This window comes from Mustela nivalis (genome assembly GCF_964662115.1).
Source record: "Mustela nivalis genome assembly, chromosome: 9".
Taxonomy (NCBI): Eukaryota; Metazoa; Chordata; class Mammalia; order Carnivora; family Mustelidae; genus Mustela; species Mustela nivalis.
The window spans coordinates 119398344-119416072 of NC_139028.1; the positions used below are offsets into that span (position 1 = coordinate 119398344).

General features: G+C 60.2%; 1 protein-coding gene and 1 long non-coding RNA gene across 19 annotated transcripts in view; one reads left to right on the plus strand and one right to left on the minus strand.

Annotated features, from left to right (window-relative positions):
* The window catches only part of AP2A2 (adaptor related protein complex 2 subunit alpha 2), a 78745-nt gene that overhangs the window by 2479 nt on the left and 58537 nt on the right, over positions 1-17729 (minus strand). For 8 of the 18 annotated variants that reach the window (XR_014316400.1, XM_082749340.1, XM_082749338.1 and 5 more), the window contains 12 exons: positions 17547-17655; positions 16703-16850; positions 15173-15341; positions 14061-14198; positions 11617-11799; positions 10977-11074; positions 10279-10510; positions 10011-10178; positions 4766-4926; positions 3289-3371; positions 1663-1752; positions 581-704 (listed from right to left, as the gene is read on the minus strand). Coding sequence is in view for 15 of the 18 variants with exons in the window: in XM_082749340.1 (XP_082605466.1) it covers positions 581-704; positions 1663-1752; positions 3289-3371; positions 4766-4926; positions 10011-10178; positions 10279-10510; positions 10977-11074; positions 11617-11799; positions 14061-14198; positions 15173-15341; positions 16703-16850; positions 17547-17655 (1703 nt within the window). In the remaining 3 variants the exon portion in view is untranslated. Of the gene's footprint in view, positions 1-580; positions 705-1660; positions 1753-3288; positions 3372-4765; positions 4927-10010; positions 10179-10278; positions 10511-10976; positions 11075-11616; positions 11800-14060; positions 14199-15172; positions 15342-16702; positions 16854-17546; positions 17656-17729 lie in introns of all 18 variants that reach the window. The other 10 variants (XR_014316401.1, XM_082749339.1, XM_082749342.1 and 7 more) reach the window with 2 other exon arrangements.
* LOC309873545 lies at positions 4933-9243 on the plus strand. Its single transcript, XR_014316407.1, has 2 exons — positions 4933-6114; positions 6152-9243. It is a non-coding gene; the product is annotated as an uncharacterized lncRNA (long non-coding RNA).

Sequence of the window (17729 nt, forward strand, 5' to 3'; positions counted from 1 at the left end):
GTCTGCACTCACTGGGGTCTGCTTGAGAGTCTCTCTCTCTTTCCTCCCCTGTTCTCCTTCACTCTCTAAAGTAAGTTAAGTCTTAAAAAAGGTAATGACCAAGCAGCACGTAGGGGACACCAGGCAACAATGCACCCCCGATGGAGAGCCTGGGGTGCCATCCCCACAAGAGACCCACAGAGGCACACAGGGCCACGCAGGGGCACACAGGACCCAGCTGGTCCCAGCCCCATAGCGCAGCACCCCCCACCCCATTCCTGTTGCTCAGCTGGAGAGCACAGGACCTGAGCAACACAGCGCTGGCTCGCAGTGGCCTCCCGGACCCTGCACATACCGCCTCTCCCTCATTTCCCAGACACTGTGCACCTACCTAACACTGTAACGTGCACGGTGGGGGCCGCGACTCACTTAGATCACCCCCTCAGCCCTCACAACAGCCTCCAAAGGAAGGACGCAGTCAGGACTCAGTGAGGACAGAGGACTCCCAGGGACATGGCCGTGTGCAGGCACGACCCCAGAGCCCCAAGCTCCGGAGCAGAGCAGGCTGGTCACCCGGCCCACAGCCCCATGAGCTGCTCACCTGAACTGGATGTTGAGGACCGGGGCCTCCGTGAAGTCAGACACACACTCTATGTTCACAACCTGCTGCACCTGTGCGCCGCCGTCCACGGTCGGGTCCACAGGCTTGGTCTGCAAGCTCAGATGTGTATGTGTCAAGGAGGCCGTGTCAACACTGGGGAACTGTGCCCAAGCTGAGCAAGCCCCAGAACGTTCTAGAACAGGGTCTGTAAGAGAGCTCATGCTCCTGGTCTTGGAAGAAACCTCTGGTACACCTGATTCTACGTACACGTTATTTCTAATGATCGATCAGAAACACTTGCTTTAACAATCCGTGTTCAACTGTCACCTTACAACAAAAGTGGGCCTGGCCTGCGGCAAGCAGGTTGCTGCTTCGCACACCTCCTTCAGGAGAGGCAATGCCCTTGTCAGGTGCGCGGGGGGGCGCTCCCAAGCCTCACTTGGTTTGCTCAGCCGGTCCCTGGGACAGAGATCTGGAGAGCAGAGCCGGCTTCGGCTGGCACGTTCCAACCACGTTCCTGGCACTTACTGGGGACAAGGCTCCAGTGTGGGCACAGCACAGCACGAGCCAAGCCGGAGACCCGAGCGCGCGTGTTCTCAGCAGCTGCTCACTCAGGGGGACGCCCAGGGGAGACCAGAGCTCAGAGGGGCTTGAACATCACATGACAAGAGGACAGAACAAGGAAAACCAAGTGACTCCAAGGAACCTGAGGGCTGGGCGCTGGAGGCCTGCGTGCCGGTCCCCACAAACTCCTCCGAGCCCCCCACCCCCCACGAGGAGCTCCCTCGGGAGGCGAGACAGCGGCTGGAGGCCGCCATGGCAGCTCTTCTGATACAAGCAAACACACACAGTCCCCTGGGGCGCCCGGGTGGCTCAGTCACAACCGCTCAGTCACAACCCCACACGGGACTCTGCTCCGCGGGAAGCCTGCTTCTCCCTCTCCCGCTCCCCGCTTCCATTCGCTCTCTCGCTGTCCCTCTCTCTCTGTCAGATACATTTTAAAAAACAAGTTCCCCAAAACCCTCCTCTAGGCCCCAAGTGCCTGTCTGCTGGGGGCACAGAGGACACGAGACCAAGGATATTGGTCTGAAGGTCGTCCGAACAGATCAGCGTTGGAGTGAAACTTAAGAACTGCGTGGAGGTCTTATTTCCGTAAAATATAAACATGCGACCTAGAAGAGAAAACACAGTGTGTCTCATACACACCCTGCACCGTGATGGTGAACACCCAAGAGGCCCGGTGTTGGGGCGGAGCTCCGGGTGGGGGGGCGGGACCGGGACTCGGGGCGACATGGGGTCACAGCGCCCCCTGCTGGGGCCGGAAAGTGCATCTCAAATCCTTTCCTGAGGTCGAGGGCAGCGCAGCAGGCAGCAGCCCCGGCCCTGAGGGGGCGCGTCACTGCCCTCTCTCAGTAGAGTCCCTGGGCGGAGGCTTCTGCTGACCCTCCAAGAGTCCCTAATGCACCCCTGGAGGGCAGATGCGCTATTTCTCTCCTCTGTCCCCACGCACACTTGTTCCTACACAGAAGACACCGCCCTCAAACGGCTCAGAGGTGGCACCCAAGAGGGAGACAGGCTGTTGTCTGTCCACCAGTGCCCCCAGCAGCACCCAGCAGTGCGTTCTGGGGAAAGCCTCAAAAGCATTTTCTAAAAGTCCTGCTAACACACACATGAAATGGGTCGCCTTCAGCATCTCTCGGCTCACAGCCCAGGGCACTAAGTACATTCATAGTGTAGTGTGGCCGTCCTTACCAAGGTTCTCCAGAACTTTCCATCCACCTAAATGGAGACTAGAACTTTCCATCCACCTAAATGGAGACTCTGTCCCCATGAGACCCCAACCTCCGTATTTTCCCAGCCCTGGTGCCCACTGTCCACTCTCCATCCCAGAGACACCAATCGCCATCCCTCCCCCAGGACCAGTGCCCACCGTCCACTCTCTCCCCCTGAGCTTCTGACCCCCATCCCTCCCCGGCGCTCGCCGTCCACTCTCTGTCCCTGCGAATCCGGAGACTCCAGGGACCCCATCTGGGTGGGATCCTGCAGTGTTTGTCCCTCTGTGTCTGGCCTGTTTCACTCCGCATCACGTCCCCCAAGTCCATCAGCTGTGGCAGGTGTCTGTGTGTCCCTCCGTGGGACCGAGGGACAGTATGGTGTTGTGGATGGACCACGTGTACCCACGTGTCCATCGATGGACGTGGGGGCTGCTCCCATGGGTCAGCAGCTGTGAACGCGGGCGTGCAAGCGTCCACACGCGTCCCCGCTTTCGGTTCTCTGGGTGCATAACTAGAAGAGGAACTGCCGATCACACGGTCATTCCATTCTCAACTTCTGCAGGAACCGCCACGACGTCTTCCACAGCAGCTGCCCGGCTTCCATTCCGCTGACCGTGCGGGTGCAGGGTCCAGCCTGCACGCCCTCCCACACGCGGGGCTCCCGCTCTCTGCGGACGGCAGCCGTCCTGACGGCGGGAACCGGGTCATCACCGGAGCTCTGATGTGCGCATCCCAGCTTGTGGGCAGGCTCTTCTCGGAGGGTATTGGCTCTAGTCCTCTGCTCATCTTTGAGTCGGGTTGTATTTCTGTTGCTGAGTTTAGGGCTTCTTTGTATATTCTGGAAACTAAGCCCTTATTGGATGCGTGACTTGTGAATATTTTCTGCCCATAGCTCCTAAGTGAAGGTTTTTGTTGAGTAATTAAAGCACATACCCAAATTCTGCCGGAACTCAGACTTCAGTCCAATCTGAAGCAGCTGGTTTTCAAACAGCACACCATTATTTTTACAGACAAACCTAGGGGGAAGGGACAGAGTGTGAATCCCTCAGAGCCACCCAATGGAAATCTAAAGATCTGCTTTGAAAAAGAGTCTAACAAAAAGGCCAGAAAAACCTCTATGGGACTCAGAGTAAAGTTAAGGTAGGAAAGTATTACAGAAACACCAGAAAAGGGTGCCCACTGGAGACCTGGATGTGACCACACAGGACAGGACAGCACAGGGTGGGGCTCTGTCCCCCACAAACACGCCAACCCACGTTCCAACGCGCACACGGTGCAGCCTGCACGTGCTTCCAGGCCAGAGCTGGTGCAGGGCGCTGGCCACGGCTCTAGGGCTGACCACCGGTGTGGCCACAAGGCCCCAGTGGCCAGGATCCCCCACTTCAGATGCCCTGCTGGGGAGTGGGCAAGCTGCCGCCAGACAGCACCACGCATCCCACACCCCGACCCCTGTGAGGAGGCCTGTGGCCCAGGCACCATGTGCACCTGCACACCCCAGGGCCAAGCATGTCGGGGGACGCCCCTACACCAGACCACTGCCCAGAACAGGTCGTCCAGTGTAGAGCCCGGCTCTGTCCCCAGGCCTCGCGGCCTGCGGTATGCGTGCTTCTCAATCTCCCAACTCCACACTTCCAGAAGCCACAGACTATAATTCACACCCGTCCGAACCCACGTCTCCTCACCACCTCCAACAAGCAGCAAGAAGCAAGAATTCACACGCAGCACAAACACCGAGAGACCGGAAAACCACAAAACGATACAAATCCTGCTGCTGTCATCGGGACAGCCAAGGACAGGGGCCGCTCTGTGAAGACACTCCATCTGGCCGGCCCACCCCATCCCCAGGCCAGGCCCTCCCACACCTCCTGGCCAGTTGAAGACCGGCAGACACACAAGGGACAGAGAGCAGACAGAACGAAGGTACGGAACCACACAGCAAAGAAAGCAGGAAAGAAAACACGCTGGGAAGGGCACTGTGATGTCCATGTCCTGGAGACGGGGACAAAGCGCCCCGCGGAGGGCTCACAGCAAGCAGGGCTCCATGCACAGTGGGGGAGGGATGTCCTGATGAGGCAGGGAAGATGGGGCTGGCGGGGGAGGGTGGCAGCGCCACAGACAGACAGGGAGGAAGCAGGAGGGCGTGCTAAGGAGTGCACGTGAACACAAGGGCAGGCCGGGCACCCGCCGGCATGCTCACAGATAGAAGTCTCTTCTTCAGAAACTTCACCACCTTTCTCGAGTGAGGACTGACGCTCCATGAGCATGGGGCCAGGTCCAGAGCAAACCCGCCAGCACGCTCTGGGCAGTGAGGACCGAGGCCCGCTGCCAGCAGCTGGTGCAGACTGTGAGCCCCGGGCAGGAGCCAGACGCCGAGAGAGTCCCAGTCTCGAGGACACAAGAGACCAACTACCTGGCGAAGTTGTCTTCAGAGCCGGGAGCCAGGGGCGCGACTGCGGAGGGTGAGTCTGAGAACACGTCCACGAGCAGCCCGCCGGAGGAGGGTGGGGGGCCTGCGGGGGCAGGGGGTGCGGCCCCCAGACCCAAGAGGTCTGCCGATGGAGAAGGCGTGGACTGGAAAACAGGGAAGGTGAGGGTCAGCGGGAAACCTGCACACACGCCAGAGCCAAGCAGGCACAGGTGCCTGCGCCCCCCCCCCCCGCCCACGGCTCCCGCCAGGCTGCGCAGGGCCAGCGCGCAGCACGGGAGTGGGTCTGTACCCCAGGGTCAAGCCTGCAGCCCCCAGCTGGAGGGTCAGTCATAATCTCACACAACCAGAAAAAGAGCAACCTTTTATCATGAAGACTACCTGAACGGGAAAAAAAGTTCTGAAAACACTTTTGCCACAAAGGAGACCAGAAAGAACTGAGGCCTCACACGCCAGGGTCCCCCTTCCAAAGGGGGAGTGAGCTGAGAGCTGGGTCCCTGAGCGGCCAGCACATGCTCTCAGTCTACCCGTGTGTAAATCCTCCTGAGTCACAGAGGAAAAAGCAGATTAAAAAACCTACAGGACACACTTTTTTTTAACGGCTGCTTTTTGATCCTAAGCAGAAGACAAAGAGCCAACCCACGGGGGACCACTGCCGCACAAAGCACTCACCCAGCTGCTGCGAACATCTGGCCCCGCACCCCGGGCGGCGAGCAGGCTCTCATCAGCCCCGGGGCGGGCCACTTGGCCTTGAGAATACGTCTGGAATGACTTTTAAGCGCTCACGGCATGTCCGTGGAGGCACAAGTCAGTCTGGGATGCCCGGACTAGGCCCTGACGCCTCCATATACCGCCGCGCTCACGTTTGCTGGGCCTTAGACACACCCACCGCCCCAGGAACACGACTACCCCGTGAGCCGAGGGAGGCCGAGCGCCTGCCCCAGCACGTGAGCGCCCACCCGGGGGCACTGGCAGGTCGCACCGCAGCCAAGGCCTCTGACCGCCGCCTGCTTCCGGCACGGCCACCCAGGCCTGGGGACGTGAATGTCCATCTCCGTTTCTGCAGATATCCGCCCCTTCCCTTCCACGCTGAGTGACAACGTCACACTGAACTTCTAAAGGATCTCGTGTCACAGGTGGTATCACGTAGCGATGCCATTCCAAGCTAAAGGAGGCATCCCAAAACGTGTGTTCTGCGCAGAGCGTGTGCTCTGAAGGGGCCGAGAAGCCTGCTCCGGGGACGCCCCTCCTTCCTTGAGGCTGCGGCTGCTCCTGGCGCACCAGACGGGCTGGGCTCCTCAGGAAAGGGAAGGCCCAGGAGAGGAGCGGCATCAGTCACATGGGCCCGCAGAGAAGGGATGGGGACCACAGAGGAGCTGTTGCGAGAAGGAATGCCAGAAACTTCTGCACCATCAGAAAGGGTGTGTATGTGACCTCTCCAGGTGGCTCCTGGCCCGCCCTGCACCTGTGTCAGTGCTCCTGGGAGCACAGCTCCTCACGGCACTGCATTCCTAACACCGTCGTCGTAGGAGTCTGACCATCTGAGGAGCACCTAAGGGGACTACCACAGCCGACAGACCTACAGCCTAAATGGGGATTATTTCCCCTCACCACCTACTGCAAGATCTTTACCACTGGTTCCTGAATAATGGTTCCAATGTTCGTTTTAAGATTTCTTGATTTATTTGCAAGAGAGAGAAGAACAGGGGTAGAGAGTCCCAGGAAGACTCCATGCCAAGGACGGAGCCCGACGTGGAGCGCAATCCCAGGACCCTGAGATCGGGACCCAAGCCAAAACCAAGAGTCAGATGCTTAACCCACTGAACAACCCAGATGCCCTGATTCAAATGTTTTTGTTTGATTTCTAAGATTTTTAAGATTTTATTTATTTATGTGTGCAAGGTGGGTGGGACCACGGGTGGGGGAGGGAGATGTAGACCCCCTGCTGAGCAGAGAGCCCGACACGGGGCCCGATCCGAGGACCCCGATATCATGACCTGAGCCGAAGTCAGACACTTAACCGACTGAGCCACCCGGGAGCCCCAAATGTTTCTTAAAGAAAATCTTTTGTCCAGGGCGCCTGGGTGGCTCAGTCGGTTAAGTGTCTGACTCTTCGTCTTGGCTCAGGGCCGTGAGACCAAGCCCCACGTCGGGCTCTGAGCTGCACAAGAAGCCTGACTGAGACTCTCTCTCTCCCTCTGCCCCTCCCCAAGCCCCACCAAGCATACGAAGGTACACTGTCTCTCAAAAATATTTTTGAACATTTTTAAAGAAAAAAAAAAATATTTTGTCCAATTAAGTCAAATATACCCCCCCAAAATCACAACAGACTAAAGCAAGGCTGTTCTGTTGGGAGGACCTCCCTGGACGACCACTCCTGCCCCAGATCCCTGGGGCAGGTCTGCTCACGGCTGGCGTGCTGAGACCCACCGCCTCCCCGCGGCCGCCTCCTCCTCCCAGGACTCAGGGAGACAGTCCCCGGGGAGGCTGCCCAGCGCCCATCGGCTCAAGCCGCCTCTCCTCACCTTGGCGGCCGCAAGAGCAAGAATCAGAACAGCAGCAAGAGCCCCGCACGCCTACAGACTGCATGTTGACTCCAAGCTCCGCTGAGCCGGAAAGCCCCAGGGGCACCAGGCAGTCTCCAGACATCCACCAGCGATGGTCCTGGTGCCACCAAGAGACGCTCGCCGCGTGTGCTCACCACGCACAGCCAAGTAACTGGGAGACCCCAGGGCCGAGGTCCCAGACCCACAGAAGGTGGACGCACGGAGAGCTGCCTGTTGCAAAGACAACATGCTTCCAGCCTTGTCTGTGGCCCCGAGTGAGTCAGTCTGACCAGCACCACACCACAGGGCAACACACCGTTCTCCATGTAAAATCCAGACGCCTCAAGGCCATTGCGAGGCAGGGCCTCCCCTCTGAGGTGGGAAGGAAGACCAGAGGAGACTTTCAGCCCAGAGGGACCTTTCCCCTTTTCTGTCCTGCTTCTCCTGTCCCCTTCGGAGGGGTCTCTGACCACATCCCCAGCCACCTGAGCACTGGGAACAGATCACCGCTCCTGTCACCGTGACGCTGTCCACAACACTGCCAGCTCTCAGCTCACAACCACAAACATCTACTCACCAAGCACTTGCTGGGCACCGCTCACAGGCAAGCAGAAAGCTCACAGCCGGAGTGTAAAACACTTGCCGAGTGAACCTGGAAGAGAGGCAGCCGCTCCCCGTCCCGGAGCACGGACCCTAACAACAACCTGTTCAATCTTATCCCTCCTGCCTTCTCAAAGTGGGACTCACTGCTCACAGCCAGAGGCAGAAAGGGAGCCAACAGATTCCCAAGTGCCATAGCCTGGGCACAGCGGGGCAAACCAGGTGTGGCCCACAAGCTGGTACACACACGCCCCTCCAGAAAAGTCAAGAACCAAATAAGGAGACACCACTAACAACGGTGAGAAGACATTAAAGCCCACCTTCGGCGCTCATGTCCGCGCGATGGGCTGGCGCTGGGGCGGCTGGAGAGGAGGGTGCGGGCTGCCCCCCAAGGCACAGAGAGGCCAGCCCTGCTGCTCCTGGGAGACAGCCCCATGCTGCATCATGTGTGTCCGGCTCTAGATGCCACTGCTGGCAGGGAAGCCCCCACCCAGCACCGTGGGAAGACTCCACCTGGTGGGGCATGAACATAGTCCACGCACGAGCCGCAGAGCCACGGCCTCCAGAGTCAAGCCACTCCCCAACGCCAGCCACCGCCAGCACCCTGGCATATGGTGACCGTCGGGACCTCCTCACAAACAAGCGTCTGCGTACTTGGATGGGGGAAGCCAGTCAAGGCCTTCAAGACTCGGGTCCACTCTGTGCCCAGGGAACAGGCGCAGAGGCAAAGAGCTTGGAAAAGCCACCCTGTTAACTTCCTCAGGGACAAAGGGATGACGACCACCTGGAGAAAAAGCGTGGATCTAACGTTCACTGAGAAACCAGCGACATCCGGCTGCCGGAAACCACAGGCATCACAAGCAAACACGCCAGCAAGCTCAGACTAAAGAAGGCACCCCCCACGAGAGAGAGTCAGGGCTCAGGGGACCCCTGTTGCAGCAGGGACCTCGAGTCAGGGGAGAAACAGCACTGAATACAGAGCTCATGGCAGGCTGGGCAGTCTCGGCTCGAGGCCGGACACACGGTCGATGGGGCCACGCAAGCAGACCCCACCGAGCAGAACCAGGGCTCAGACATCAGCACGCTCCTGACAAGCAAAGGCCCTGGTCTGTCTGCACGCGGCACACATTCTCTGACACTCCTCTTCACAGAAGCCACCTGATACCGCCAGTAGCATCACTCACGTCACGGGACCAAGATCCCAGACGGGAAACAAAGCTCCCCAGGATCCCCTCCGTGATAACCGAGCAGAGAGCCCCCAGTCCTGGGGAGCCAGTCCCAGCGCCCAGGTGGCAGCTACGTGGCAGGGCTGGTGTGCACGCTCTCACGAAAACTCCTATTCCGGGGCGCCTGGGTGGTTCAGTGGTTAAGCCGCTGCCTTCGGCTCAGGTCATGATCTCAGGGTCCTGGGATCGAGTCCCGCATCGGGCTCTCTGCTCAGCAGGGAGCCTGCTTCCTCCTCTCTCTCTCTCTGCCTGCCTCTCCATCTACTTGTGATCTCTGTCTGTCAAATAAATAAATAAAATCTTTAAAAAAAAAAAAAAAAAGAAAACTCCTATTCCGGTCAGGAAAAGACAATACGCGGATACAACTCTTGGACCTACGTCTCCCACCTGACAAGCACCAAGAGATGAGTGTTCATTCACACGTGAATATTCTCACCATGTCACACAGAAAAAAGAAATTGATACTGACCCAAGCCACTGTTGAAAACCTCTAAGAACAGCATGAGTTGGGTTCGGTCTGCTCTCAACCAACAAGAAAAAGCTGGACAGGCCTCCTACACAGGGCAATCCCGCAAAAGTGACCACGTCATCTGAGCCAAAGACAAGACAGAGAGGAACTGGGAGTGGACTCTGGACGGAAGACAGCGACCTGAAAGATGTTCTAGAAGACGGGCCACAGGGTCTGAGTGGAAAGAGCTTTTGGAGGTCACGAGTGAAAGAGAGGTGAAGACCTAAGCTTGGACGCACTGCCTCATTCTTGGCACACGTTGTAACACTTAACACAGAATTCTCAAACTGGCGCAGGCTCTGCCGGCCCTGACTCTCAGGGACCGGGCCGCCCAGCAGGAGGGCACCCACCGCGGCGCTGGCTGGCGCAGGCTCGGGGCCTCCGTTGACATCCGCGCTCCTCTCCCGCTTGGCCTCCTCCAGGTCCGTCACGGTGTTCGGGCCCTTCTTCTTCTTGAGCTTGGCCAGGATGGAAGACTCGCGCTCCGGAAATGGCGGCATCTCCTCCAGGACGGTGGCCTGGAGAAAGCAGCCCCGGTCGCCACGGCTCCGAGCCCCGTGGCTTCCAAGCCCGAGACCCGGGACAGCACAGCAGGGGCACAGGGCAGCCAGGGCCTACCAGGATGTCAGTGCTGGCGACCGTGCTGAGCCTCAGGTACTCCACCGCCCGCTGCTGCAGCTCCACGTCCGCGTTCCTCAGCTGGCTATCGCTGCGCAGCACGTCCTGAATGGTGGCCTTCACCTCCGGGAAGAGGTTCACGAACTTGATGTAGGTGGACAAGAGCAGCGCCCTGGTGGGGACGCTGCACAGGTGGAACTTGGAGTGAAGCAGGTTGAACTGGATCAAGGGGCTGTGGGGGCACACAGGGCACTGGGTCAGGGGCACACAGAGGGCACACAGGGCACTGGGTCAGGGGCTGCGACGGGCAGACGGGGCAGAGGCAAAGTGGGGGCACGTCGCCCCTCGTCTCCTATGCCCCGTGCGCACCCCAGCACCTGTGCCTCTCACCGTCACAGTGGGCATGGAGCAGCACTGGGAAAAGGACCCACACCACGCCAGAACCACCCCGGTAACGTGCAAGAGTGCGCGGTTGGGCCGGCACCTCCAGCTCCAAACTAAGCGCAAACCTCCCCTCCGGTCAACTAGAAACCCCGTCGGTACAGCCTGAGAGAAGACGGAACAGTCTCCCGCAGCGGAAGTGCTCTGGCTCTGGCTGTGCCAACAAGCAGGTGAGGACCCTCACCAGCCTTCAGTCCGCGGAGGCCCAGGGCCACGACACGCCACGGTACCCGCCCGACTCCCAGGGGCTCTCTCACCTGGATCTTGGGTCGCCGGCTATCAAGTTTCCGAACTCCCCCAGGATGTAGCCCCCGACTTTGACCAGGTTCTCATGGCACGCCGGGGCCTGAAGAGCCTGTAAGACAGAGAGCCCAATGAGCCTGACACACAGGCGGCCCCGCCCTGCCCAGGTCAACAAGTGGGGACGCATCTGCCAGCAGGGCAGCGGTAGTGGCGGCGACACACTGAAACAAGATGCAGGTCACTTTCCCTATGTAGGTGCAAGCTCCCGGTAGAGCTTCCAGGAGACCCTCCCGGCGCCCGAATCCACCCTTCCTTCCCTTCCCGTTTCTGCAGCTATGTCCTCAGCAAGGGAGTCCCCGAGGCAGAGACACGGCCCGTCCAGCCCTGGAACGGGGCCTGTGCTCTACTTGGGCCCCGGCCGGGGGCAGGGGGAGCAGGTGCGCACCCCCATCCTCCTGGGGGCCCACGCCCCTCGTCAACGGAGCCTGAGAACCACACCACGGAGGCTCGTGCACACTAGAGACGAGCTCCAGCAAAGGAGGCGTCCACAGCACGAGCTGGAACCTCCCAGAACAGCCGGCAGGGAACACATGGTGCCCTGCGACACCCCCCGGGACCCCACGCTTTACCCAGAGAAAGGCACACGGGCCACACCTCGAACACCGTCTTGGCGGCGTAGCCCTGCACATCGTCCCTGTTGATGACGATCTGGATGACGCGGTACCACACCTCCTCGCTCACGTAGTCACCAGCAATCCGGATCAGGTTCAGGATGGTGTCCACGTACCACGTGTAGTCCACGGCATACTTCTCCGCCAGGATGGCCACCTTCAGCACCTGCAGGGGCGGCTGCTCAGGGGAGGTGCTCTGGGCCCCATGGCATGCTGCCCCATGTCAACTCCAGGGCTTCGGAAGGACCTACGCACGTGCCAAAGCTTGGGTGTGCAAGAAGCCTCCACCACGTTCTCAGGGGAGCCCAGAAGGTTAAGACTGGTGGCTTAACTGGGGAAAGCCAGACCACCCTCCAGGAATAGACTCAGAAGGTCTAGGAGGCTCATGCCTTGTTTCCTAGTCTAGAAGAATCTAGGAAACACAACAGGGTCAGGTTACGGCTGCAGGAGGGCACAGCAAGCCGTGCCCTGCACTGCCATCCGGCTGCAGTCCAGGAAACCCTGGCGTGGGGCCTCCTCTCAGCAGCCCCATCCTCGGAGCGCCAGGGCCCGCTGGGTCTCCTCCTGTTCCGGCCGGCCCTTCCCAACACTGTCCCCTCTATTCTTCGTAGGAGGCCGCACCCACTCGTTCACCCCCATGCGTTCCAGAGGGCTCTATGGACCCCACGCACTGCCCCAGGGCAACAGCACTGAGCTGCCCAAAAGCCGACCACGCCCCCTCCCCCAGTCACCTTCTTGGGGCGCCGAACTCCCCTGAACGGCACCAGCTGCTCTTCAAGCAGCTGCCTGTCATCAGAGCCCACCCCCTACTCCGTCAGCCTCCTGACTGCGCTCCGGAGCCGCTGCCAGAGCCCAGACCACCAGCCGCGTGCCCTGCCCACCCTCTGGCACCCACATCGGCTCTCCACAGTGATCCCGGCACCGCGCTCCAAAACTCCCTATGTCACTGCCTTGGCTTCAAACCCTTCAAACCCAGAGCTCGCCCCTGAGGCTGAGCACTCAGGGCCTCCCCGCCGTCTCGACACAGGCCGGCATCTTCGCTGCCGCTGCCACCCATGCTGCGCACCCCGTGACAGCTCCTCCCCAGCCGCCCCCCTGCCCAGGTCCGAGCCCTGCCTCCACCAGTCCGCAGCCACACCACAAGCAGGCCCACTGTCCTGCCTATAGGACCTGCCATCCCTATGCACACAAAGGCCCCCCGTGAGCACGGCAGCCGGCACACCCAGGTGTGGAAGCCCAGCCGCCAGCGCGACCCCAGGGCACATCCTCAGACACGCCGAGCTGCACAGGCACACGGACAGAGCACTGACCTGCAAACTGAGAAGGTCGGTTTCACTCCTCATTCAACGAAAGCGGATTGAGGAACGTCACTTGTCATTTGAAAGGGAGTAAGAGCCAACACGGCACTGGCTAACGTTCAAGACCTTAACTGGAAGAACACGCCCCTTCTGTCTCTGCTCAGAACACACCCGGCAGTGAAGAAAGCCGTATCCCGTTGACTACGGTCCCCAGAGCGAGGGAGCGCCACCTGCACAGGCATCCAGCCTCAGCCCTGCTGCCTGGCCGCCCTCCAGACCTGACCCCACCCACCCCACGCTCCCCTGCATGTCAGTTCTTGGATCTTCCTCCCCGTCCCTCCTGGCTTCCCTGCCATGCCCAAGCCCTCCTTCCTGGGTGGGCATCCGTTCAGCGCCAGGAGTCTTCCTTGACCACCTTCTCCAGGGCAGCCCTGCTCCTCACCAAAGCATACCACTCAGCACTGAAGAGCCAGCACCTGCCCCAGCCTGGCCACGGGGGCCACAGCCGTTCCCTAAGTGATGGGCTGGAAGCCTGAGTGTCCGACCGCACGCAGGGACACTCGTACCCAGAAGCGTGGCCACCGATCTCTCCACACATACTCCACTGAGCCCTCTAAATCACAACACACACTCGGGCCCCCCGTATGCTGGCCACAGGCTACCTGGAACCCGGCGCACCCCAATTCTGCATCGCCGTCAGCCTCTCCCCAAGCCGGCATGTGCAGGACCCTGACAAGGTGTTCGGCATGTGCGGCCACTACGCCAACGACCGCTGCCAGCAGCGCAGGCCGCCCGGTGGGAACTGGCGGCTGTGCTCAACGGAGCAGAGAGCAGGTGCCCCGCGCGTAAGCAGGAGCTCCGTGGCTCAGACCTGCAGACCTTGGCCCACAGGAATCTGAACTCATGGTCACCTGAGTTGCACAAGTATCTCACTGTGAGGGTCCCTGTTGCACAGGTTCTTTAAAGTCCCTCCTAAAACACTGAAAGCCTCCGCTGAGGACGCAGACGGGAAGCTACGGTGAAGGCATCTCTCCCCAGAACCAAGGAAATTTCAGGACAACGTCGAACAGAGCCACGCGCGCTAGGGAGAGGCAGACCGGGCTGGAGGCCCAGCGGCCGTCGGACTCACAATCTCTTCTCGGATGGAGTAGTCGGCCGTCTCCAGGTAGCTCAGCATCTCGGCCACGATCTGCTGGGCGTTGCTGCGGTCACACATGGCGTAGAGGAGGTCCACGGCCCGCTGTCGCACACTCACGTCCCGCTCCGTCTGGGGGAGTGAGGCACAGCGTGAAAAACCGCTCAAGCAGACCGTGGGTGGGGTGGCCAGGCCCCCGCAGCTCAGGCCCCCTCCTCCGACCCAGCGCTCGCTGCCGGCTCTCCCTGCAGCGCATCCAGACCCAGGGATCCCCGACACACTGCGCCCACGCAGAGCCCCTCACTCCACGTGGGCCCAGCAGCCCTGGACTGGCCGGAATCAAGCGCATCCCTGGGGTGGGTGAGAGGTGCCTCCACTGCACGGCCGCCAACCGGCACCACCTGGGAGCTTATCACAGTGCCGCTCGCGGGCCCCTCCCGAGACCTGCTCCGCCAGCCCCCACAATGTAGTGAGACCCCAGCTGCTCCCAGCACAGGACAGGCTGGGAAACACGGCTGAACCACCAAGCAACACGCAAGGGTGAGGGCAGGTCTCTCTGACTCCTGGCAGTGAAGCCAGGGCCAGGAGCACCCAGAACCAAAAAGCTCAGCTGCCAGCACTTCTGTGGCCTCTTGCTCAAAACACAGCCCGAACATGCGAAACCACAAAGGGAGAGTCAGACAGCTCTTAACCGTGAGTCTGGTCAGAACCAGGGGCTCTGCAGCGGACCCCCTGCCTTTCACTCTCTGGCGCACCTCAGCCAGCATCAGTAACGCTGGGGGCGCCGTGCTGTCCCCTCGAGGGCAGCCGGCCCGCCGAGGAATGGCAAGGAATGGGAGCAGGCGGCCTCAACTTGGCTCTTCCAACTCTGGAACTTAAATTCCTTAAGAAAGGTGAATTTTCTTTTGCAAAGGGTGAGTCTTCTCAGGGACAAGGACGAAATATTTTCTCTTTCTACAAAAAAGAACAGTCTGCATCGACTCAAACATCTCCCGTGACTCGGCTCTGTGCGGAACAGGATGCTCCGGACTGCGTGCTCCCAGCCGGCCCCACCAGCAAGGAGAGAACAAGGCCCGGGATGCCGGCCCCGGGGCACAGGCACTTGCCTTCAGAGCGTTGATGACTGTCTCGATGTGCGTCTTGACCGCCTCGTGGGAGAACTCGGAGCTGGCCAGCGTGCACATGCTCTCCAGCGCCAGGTAGCGCAGGTTGGTCTCCCGGTGCTGCAGGAACTGGCCCAGCTGGTTACAGGCGCGAACGAGCAGGTTCGGCTCACTGCATGGACAGCAGAAGCGGGCGGGGAGGGGCTCCTCAGCGCGTGCCCCACAGACAGGGCCGCCCACAGGTCAGCACGGCAGGTGGCGCTCACGGTCAGCTGGACGGTCAGCTCACTGCTGGACGGAAACCTCAGGGCCCCCCACCACAGAAGCTTTGAACTTAAACGCTGAGGCCAGTTTTGCATCTGCTCTGTTCGCAGCCACCTCATCTGCAGAATTCCACCAACTCCTAAGAGCTGGTGACAGAAGTGGCACACTCCCAAGCTGAGCGTCCCTAAGCCTCTGTGCTGAGCTCGCAGAGGGAACGCTCAGGCTCTCGCCAAGGGGCCAGAGAGCTCATCTCAGCCGGAGGCAGCAAGCCCTGGCCAATGGACGAACAGAGGCCTTGCCCACAAGCAGACTCCTGAGAGCCACGCACACAGACACAGAGGCGTGCGGTCGACAAGGCCCCAGTACCGCTTCCCAAGGAGTCTAGCTGCGCGGCTACTTAATCTCGACTTCGCCCTCATGATACTGTTGCTCGCTAAGTATCTTCAATAACAGACCAAAGGGCTTCCTCTAAAATCAAAGCCTCCGTTTTCAACAGTTCAACAGTTCCCAACTCTGCTGATGTAGGGTTCTCAGTAGGGCTTTCTGTCCCTAGAAACACATCTGGCCAGAAATGCGGAGGCGGAAGATGGCTGGGAGAGGTTCCGCCACGCCTCCTGAGCCCCCACCTGGGGTGGGGTGCAGCCCTCTGTCGTTGTGGGGACCCAGGTGGCATCTCGCACAGCCCCCGCCCAGCAGCCACACCAGCATGCTAACGCAAACTCTAAAACAAGACCCGTTCGCGAGGCCACAGTCAGACCACAGGACTCCGGGAGCTGAGGAGACAAGGCAGGAAGCAAACCGCTGTGCGGCCACCGTCTCCCTGTGCCGCACTGGCGCACACGGCTGCCCACCACCCCCCAGAAAGGCCTCAGACCAACACTGAGTGTGGCTTTGTGTCACAGGAAAGCTACCAGCCACCCACCCTCGCCTTTCCTGTGAGGTCATGGGAGAAGCCGGGCAGGACCAGAGCACCAGGAGGAACAGGAGAGGCCCTCAGGGACAGGCAGGGCCACGGCGAACAGGGCGCAAGCTCGGAGGCCAGAGAGAGCACGAGGTGCTGCAGGGGAGCAGAGAAAGGGCAACACAGGGAGCCCACACCCGTCTGCGGAGGGCAGAGGCGACGCGTCCGCATCGGGAGAGAGGGGAGCACTCAGTGACACCCCGCGGGCCTGGCATCAACGAGAACAGAACACCTCCACGTGCTCAAGAGGGGCGCGTCCTCCCACGGGGCGCGGCCAGCGGACGGAGAGCACAGTGACCCTGACGCACCTGTCGTGGTGAATGATCAGGCTGATGGCCTCGAAGAGCACGGCGTTCTTGGCGTTGGAATGCTGCACTTTTTTTGACTTTGGTGGTTCCTGAGCTTTGTTCAGAACCGTCTCTAGGCACTCGGTCAGGCGACCTCGCACTGCCGGGTCTTCTGGGCGAGACAGAGCACCATCAGGCCAGGCCCCCACCCACCTTCCCTCCCAGCCATGGTGCCTCACAACAAGGGGCAGACGGGCAGCAGGAGCTCCCGGTCCGACCGCGGAGCTACTTCAAATGAGAGGGTTCAGAAGCTAGGGTAACTCCCCATGAGTTTTTGTGGGGTTTTTTAAATGTTTTATTTATGTATTTGACAGAGAGAGATCACAAGTAGGCAGAGAGGCAGCAGCGAGAGAGGGGGAAGCGGGCTCCCCACCGAGCAGGGAGCCTGACGCGGGGCTCAATCCCAGGACCCTGAGATCATGACCCGAGCTGAAGGCAGAGGCCCAACCCACTGAACTGCCCAGGCGCCCCTCCCCATGTGTTTTAAAGCAAATAAGGTGTCTGACATTTTCGCGGCATTACGGAGCACACAAATCGAGAGAAAATAAAATCTCAGAGACACAGGCAAAACACATAATATAAAAGTTTGAAAGACGGACCAAAAGATTTTTTTCTCCACCTTCATTCCCAAAAGATACAGGGAGTTCTATACCAGCTGCTCTGGGAAGGCCAAGACGTGTAGCAGCATCACAAAGGGGCCACAGAAGAAGGGCCAGCGCCAGGGAAGGACTCACAAAGGCAGCAGACAGAAGCCACGGAGCCCAGCCCCGAAGCAGCTCCCAGAGGCCGCGGCCGCGCCGGTTACCTGGGGGCGGGTAGCACTGCAGCAGCCGCAGGAGCTTCACAGATAGCCAGGGGGCCGGGACAAAGTAGTAGGTATAATCCTGCAGGTCTGTGGATGCAGACGTCACGATCTGTAAGACACGCCAGGGGCGGGCAGGTGTCACCAAGAGAAGCCCTCCGGGGGGTCCTCGGATCACACACTGCC